Consider the following 7037-nt stretch of genomic DNA (forward strand, 5'->3'; position numbering starts at 1 on the left):
TTATTTAGAGTACATTGTACTAGTAATGTATTAATACATTAATCCTTTTTTTTTTTTTCACCATTAGGTTAAATTGGGTGAAGATGCTCCCAATTCCAGCGTGGTGCATGTATCCAGTCCTGAAGCAGGTAACAATTATGCCTTGAAGAAGACAGCTGATGGGGCAGAATGCCACCTCCTTGACTTTGCCAGTGCAGAGCGCCCACTGGTGGTCAACTTTGGTTCAGCCACCTGACCACCTTTCACTAGGCAACTGCCAGCCTTCCGCCAATTGGTGGAAGAGTTCTCATCAGTGGCCGACTTCCTGTTGGTGTACATTGATGAGGCTCATCCTTCAGATGGTTGGGCAGTGCCTGGGGACTCCTCTCTGTCTTTTGAGGTGAAGAAGCACCGGAACCAAGAGGACCGCTGCGCAGCAGCCCAACAGCTTCTGGAGCGTTTCTCCTTGCCGCCCCAGTGTCAAGTTGTGGCTGACCGCATGGACAATAATGCCAATGTAGCTTACGGGGTAGCATTTGAACGTGTGTGCATCGTGCAGAGACAGAAAATTGCTTATTTAGGGGGGAAGGGCCCCTTCAACTACAACCTCCAAGAAGTCCGGAGTTGGCTGGAGAAGAATTTCAACAAGAGATGAATTTTAGATTAGCTGGTTAAATGTGTGATTGTAATAGTGTTTATTATTTTTTTAAAAAAGTATGTAAAAGAAGTTGAGAACTGAATCTACTATTTCAACTGAATCCCATTGCCTCACTGAAAGACAGGGATATACCTGTCAGAAAGCATCAACCTCTGAACATTTCAATACTTCCTTTTACACAAATGGCATCAGGCTAAATAGCAGCCCTGTTACCTCCCTTTTGAATGAACTGATCTGAGTTGGAGTGGAAGAAACCCTGATGCTGTGTGTGTTCATCCTTGCTTGTAACAGAAGTGATTCTGCCCTATGTGTGCATTGGGAGCAGAGGACAACAGTTCCCAGAGTACTTAATGTTAAGGGAGCTATACTACCTATGATCTGGTGAACTGTATTGTCTCCGTTTTAGACATCAGGAACAAACCCAATTGGAAAGTCCCCCAAATACTTACTTATAATGTGATCTTGAAGCAATGTCATGCCCTTAGGGCTGAGGTGTTAGTTCTAGCCATGCAATGCCTGTGTTAGTCTTTGTAGCCCAGAATTCCCAAGTGTATATGTACAAACCAAGAATGGGTCCCCCAATCTGGGGAGGTTAAGATGACATCAGAAATCTGGCAGATGGGAAAGCGCTAGGTGAGAGAAAATGAACTTGTCAAACAAAGAAAGAGGGAGCAGAAAGAGGAGAAAATTGCAGTGTTTTGCCAGGAAGCTGTAGATAAGAGTGTCATTCAGCCACACCAGCATGGAAGCATGCACACAGCTGGAAAGAGAAAGGGGCTTGCTAAAAGTAACACAGAGAGGATGCACATGGAAACAAGATTGTAGCAGTACCCTTAGACTGAGAGAGAATGGGAGATGGAAAGATAAAAATAGGTGAATGCTCTTAAAATGGAGATAATTACTTTCTAGAATACACCCATTTCAGTGGGTGATACTTGCTAAGGGAAAATCCAGGGGCTAGGTGCTGCTGAGTTGTTCCTGCCAAATTCCTACAGTTACAATGTTACGCTCCCCTCTGCCCGTAATCTCAGAATCACTGTTTTCTCTCAATGCTGAGTGAAGGGTGTAGGAGCCAGGTACCCTAGCCATTCAGCCCCTGACCCCTCCTAAAGTAGGTAAACTCTAATGAAAATGGGTTTCTTCACTTAAACATAAGAGCAATTTATTCTAATTATTTCTACCCATAGTTCTGAAGGCTTATAGGCTTCTTGGTATCACTGGAATCTGGAAAAGTAGAATTTTCACTGACATTTGAATTTGGACTTGGGTTTTTTCTTTAACTAGAGTTAACCCATTAGGTGAAGTGTAGTAACTATGTGCATAACTAGAAATGTATCTATGGATACACTTCTCTTAAAAATAAAAGGAACACAGCTTTACCCACAAGCAATACCTAAAGATCACAACCTCCAAAAAAATCAGACCAAGTGATATTGTATCATAATTATTTTTTAAACTCAAAGACGATTAGCTAACAGCATATGTTTATATTTACATGTCAAATCAGTTGGTTTTTATGTCTATCTCTTTCAATAATTAGATCTAAATTTGAACTACATAGGAGAAGATAATTTAAAGTTAAAGTCATCTTATTAAAAAGCTGTCCCAAATGAGAAAACTAGGAAGTGGGTGTGCGTGAAACAAAAGCATTGTTTTTAAAAATGGCAGCAAGAAATAAGTCAGATAACCAGTCCACATTTGCTTAGACATTAAAGCAGCATTGTGGCTATGTTTGGCAGCATCTAAGATTGCCAGTGCTTTAAATCCTGTCAGACATGCCCGCAAAGAAACAAAGTAAAATTTGAAAACTGCAATGGCGTTGGAAGATACAACTGAAGAGAGACTTCTTCAGACTTCTCAAATGTCAAGGCCTGCCATTAAGGCTTATCAGCGATTCCTCGCTGATTTCAGTCTTCAAAATGGTGTTGGGATTGATGAAGAAGCAAAGTGAAAAGCTGGTTTCAGACCACTCACCTCGTCGTCCCTGAATGTCCCCTTTGCTTTTCATGTGCCACAGTGGAACAGAACGTCAGAGAAGTGGGTGGGGGGATGAGTTTTGGCTAAAGCCATGCTAGTTGTCAGGGGAAAGGAGTGATGGAAACAAATCACCCAGTTGTGCTGTATTTTTCTTTTTTAAGAAAGAGAAGGTTGTATGTGTATACCATTTGTCTTTTGGAGCACAGGCCAGTGGAGGAAGGATGAAGAGGAAGTAAATATACGAAGACATAGTCTGACTGTCAGGGACACAGACATGTTCAGTAGAACATGGCAGAAACACTGGAAGAAAAAAAAACTGTTGAAGGGTCCAGGAAGAAGGTGGATTGGCAGAGCTCAGGAATCTTACACTGTGTAGAATGGGGTGGTCTCCCGGGTATGATACGCCTGCACTTATGTAACCTATTTATCTCAATGTAAATGTCTATGAGTTCCTATGATGTGCCTTTTACAAAATTAAGAAGTCATTAATCCAGACAAGGAAATTCATGCTCAGCTCTTGTGCTCAGTGACAGTATTAGGCTGTCAGCATCCACCTTTCTAATATGCCTTTTATAATGTATATTCCTTCTAAGAGTTATAACTATAATTCTCATAAGGAAATATACATACATATGCTTATATATTCTCCCAATGATATGCATGTATGTATATATAGATACATGTATATCATTGACATATCCAAGATATATATCTTGGAGTTATTTTTCCTTAGAACATAAACATTTCCCCCTGTAAGATATGTTTACATGGGCATATCAGTTCAGAGTTTTAAACTGAATTGGCCTGACCACTGTTGAAACAGTTTCTCAGAACTTACCACAGCATCTAGATTTCTCAAACACTTAGTGTTTGAAAGACATATTAGTCTATCACTTTAGTTTATGGGTTAGAGGAAATAATCTGGACAGTGACTTTCTTAAATGGGCATGAATAAAGTGTCTGCCCAGCAAATGTAGATATACTTCATATAACAGTAATGAACCTCGGTTTAGGCAGACCGGTCATTGTTCTTGTTCTGTGTTGTCAGAGTGGCAGTCACGTAACTCACATGTTGGCTTTATTCAAGCTCTAGATCTCTCCTCCTGTGTCTTTACCTCATTCATAGTTTATGTCCCTGGATTTTTGGTACTATCAGCTTCAAAGTGGTCCTATTAATTTAGTTAACTTCTAATCGTCAACAGATGCTTACTCTCTGATCCCTTTGCCTGAGTGTATCTTACTATTTGGGTTTTGATTAAAATTTACAGAACATTGTGAGGTCACAGGTAGGGGTTGACCCCCCAGAAAATACTGGAGGAGAAGAATGGGGATGCTACTTATGATTTTCAGAGAATTCTCAGGTAGATGTAAACTATCCTTGGCATGCCCTGTAGCCTCCATCCACAGCAAGAGGGATTTGCTGATGTCGAGGACTTCTCATTATGTACTTCATAAGAGGATCAACCTGGACATTAGTTCCACCTGACCTCTGACTGATGGTTTGGAAAATAACCTTGAACACTGCAGAGGGGGAAATCAGGCTGATTCTGCCCCATTGCATGATATGAACGCGCTGACTAGCACTTCCGCTCTTTAGAGCACATCCAGTGTCCTCTCTCTTAGTGGAAATTGACTGTGAGTCTTTTAATTTTAGGACCTTTTGTTAGGATACAGTCCCCAACTAGAACCCACGGATATTTAGTTATACTCCAACTTCTATTATTGCCTTAAATGTAGAAGCCAAACCCCACTCTTTCTATGGATTTCCAGAATGGACATAAGAATCACTTGCTGCTTGATGACTGTACTGTCTTGGAACTGTCCCAAGTCCCACTAGGAAAGGATGAATCTTAGGCTGTATGAACTAGAAAGCTGCTGGGTGGGAGGAATTAGCTCCCACCTCCCTGAGGGCTTGGCTTGGAAAATTTTGAAATGAAACTTCTTATGCTTGGAGGAAGGCTGCTGGATGTCAGTGAATTACTTCAGGATAAGCAAGCAGCAGGCCTCTTCTTCATGCTGTGTGTTCTAGATAACACCAGAAACAAGGTCTCAGACTTGACAGACTCAGCCCTGTTCCAAGATGAGTCTGAACCAGCAGAAAGCAAACACGTCCAGATATCCAAACAAGACTTTTCATGCAAGCCAGGACTTGCTGCCTGTCTCAGGCAACAGCACCAGGGCTCTGGGGAGTTTATTTAATATTTACTGAGACTTTGGAGACCTAGCAGATGTTTAATGAAGTCACTATTTTGACTCAAACTGCCCTCCCCCATCTATCTTGAGAAAAAAAAAATTCAAACAGGTAAACATAAAAATGAAAGAGGCCCACAGAAGGGGATGGGAAATAAATAAGATTCTCTCAAAACTGCTCCAGACCGTGCCATGCGGTTTTTGTGTGTCAGGAGTGAGGGTGAGAAGACCTATGTACCCAGTACTTGATAACCAAAGCAATTAAATGATCTTGGGTAGGGAACATTGGCCAGTTTTGTTTAATTGTGTGTCCGTTGTCACCAGACTGTCTCACGAACCCAGATAACCAGACACCCGCAGGGAGAAACTGAGATGGGCAGAGCTGACTGGTGTGGAGATGATAACTACTGACGAAAGAGCCACCCGCTCAGTCTGTGGTTGGATGTAGTCACATGAGTCTGCCTCTCCCACCTCCGTCTCCTTGGCAAGGAGAATATTTGGGTCATGATGCGAAGAGTGCTGGGTCAATGTGATGAGAGTGTGTGTGTGCCCATCTCTGCTTCTTGGTTGCAGACAAGAGGAAAGCTTTGGGGATTATCAGTAGAAAGAGTGCTGTTACATCGGTGCTGAGTGGTACGTGTGCTTATACAACTTGTTCTCATGTCTTAATAAACTTTGAATAAAAGAATAGAGTTACTCTTTGGCTCTATTTGTTTATTTTTAAATAACTTCCTAGACCTTGCTCTGGGCTGAAACACAGTCATGGGTGACAAGGAAAAGAGCATCCATCTTTCTAATATGTACTCCTTGGTGTTTGTGGGCAAAGCAATGCCAGATTATTTAATAAATGCTGTGTGCCAGGGTTTTCAAGGAAATCAAGATGAGTTCAAAATAAACTTTCAGATATTTTCCTTATTTATTAACAAATTACACACAGGATCCATGAAAGGGGGCCTGAATTCCAGAGACTGTGAAGCAAGCATTTATTTTGTCAGATTTGTAGTCTAGGTTTTCTAAATGTAAGGAACATTCAAGAAGTTGGTTAAAGCAGCACACATGCAGACACACATACATACACAGTCATACAGACACATACATATGCTATTTGTTATGTGGTCAGCAATGCACTAATAATGTAGCTAAAAGATTAGACCTATGTATATTATACGTGTTCCAGTGTGAAAGAGCCAAGGAAATGGCTGTACTGTGGATGCCATGACCAGAAATCATAAGGAATATGCTTGAAATGTAGTTCAACATGTGGCTTTTCTTTCTCCAATTACTTAAACGAAAAGGTGATATTTCCTGAGGCCCTATGGTTTCTAATGATTTTTTAACCTATAATTTTATTAATACTTGTAGCATCTTATACTCTGAATTTTAGTGGATTTTTTTAAAAAAATCATTATTCTACAATTGTTCATTCAGCTTCATTCCTTTGCAGAGCCCCACGCTAGGTTCCTATGATATGCCCATAAATACCAGACTTCTTCAAGAGGCCTATCATGAATTTGTTAAAATTTGCAAGAAACGTGCACAAATTGGTTTAAAATTTTTAAAATGATTCCATTGGCTAGTAACCCAACCTCAGAAAATAGCTGGATCAAAACTGCTTCATGTTTTGTTTTGTTTTTCTCTAAAGATATTTATTTATGTGTGTGCATCACTCTGTGTATGCACACTTTCATGCGTGAACCTTTGGAGGCCAGAAGAGGGCACTAAGTTGCCTGGTGCTAGAATCATAGGGGCTTTTGAGGCACCCGCTACTGGTGCTGGGAACAGACCCTGGGTTCTCTGGAGGAGCAGGTAGTGCTCTTAACCACAGAGCCATTTGCATGCACACACACACTTTACTTTTTTAATAGTTTCCTTGAGTTTGTAGTGTTCAGTTACAACAATGTCTATCCCACTCAAACAACACCCTACTGTTTTAAGTGGGTTGAACATCTTAAAACAACAAACTACCTTTGTTTTCTCTTTCCTGTCTCTAGCACTGTCATTTATTCCGTGTACATGCATACATAGTCACAAGTATTATTGCTGCCATTTTTTTTTTTTTTTTGAGCACTGTTATCTGCTACATCAGAATAAGGAAACCGAGTTTTTATTTCAGGTCTGCTGTCAAAGCTCTGTCTGTAGTTTCTGACCTGTGTCATTTCCCTTTTCTCCAACGAATGAATTTCTTTTAATGTTTCTTATGAAGGAGGTCTCCTGACAATACACATTCTCAATT

The 7037-nt window shown here is 40.7% G+C and overlaps 1 protein-coding gene across 2 annotated transcripts in view; it reads left to right on the forward strand.

Annotated features, from left to right (window-relative positions):
• Positions 1-5595, forward strand: part of Dio2 (iodothyronine deiodinase 2) — a 53320-nt gene extending 47725 nt beyond the window's left edge. Inside the window, exon 3 of one of the 2 annotated variants that reach the window (XM_057783265.1) lies at positions 68-5595. In XM_057783265.1, coding sequence (XP_057639248.1) covers positions 68-646 — 579 coding nt within the window. In that variant the 3' untranslated portion in view covers positions 647-5595. The remainder of the gene's footprint in view (positions 1-67) is intronic. The other variant, XM_057783266.1, reaches the window with a different exon arrangement.
• Positions 5596-7037: the final 1442 nt, after the last annotated feature.

This window comes from Chionomys nivalis, chromosome 10, assembly GCF_950005125.1.
Source record: "Chionomys nivalis chromosome 10, mChiNiv1.1, whole genome shotgun sequence".
NCBI lineage: Eukaryota > Metazoa > Chordata > Mammalia > Rodentia > Cricetidae > Chionomys > Chionomys nivalis.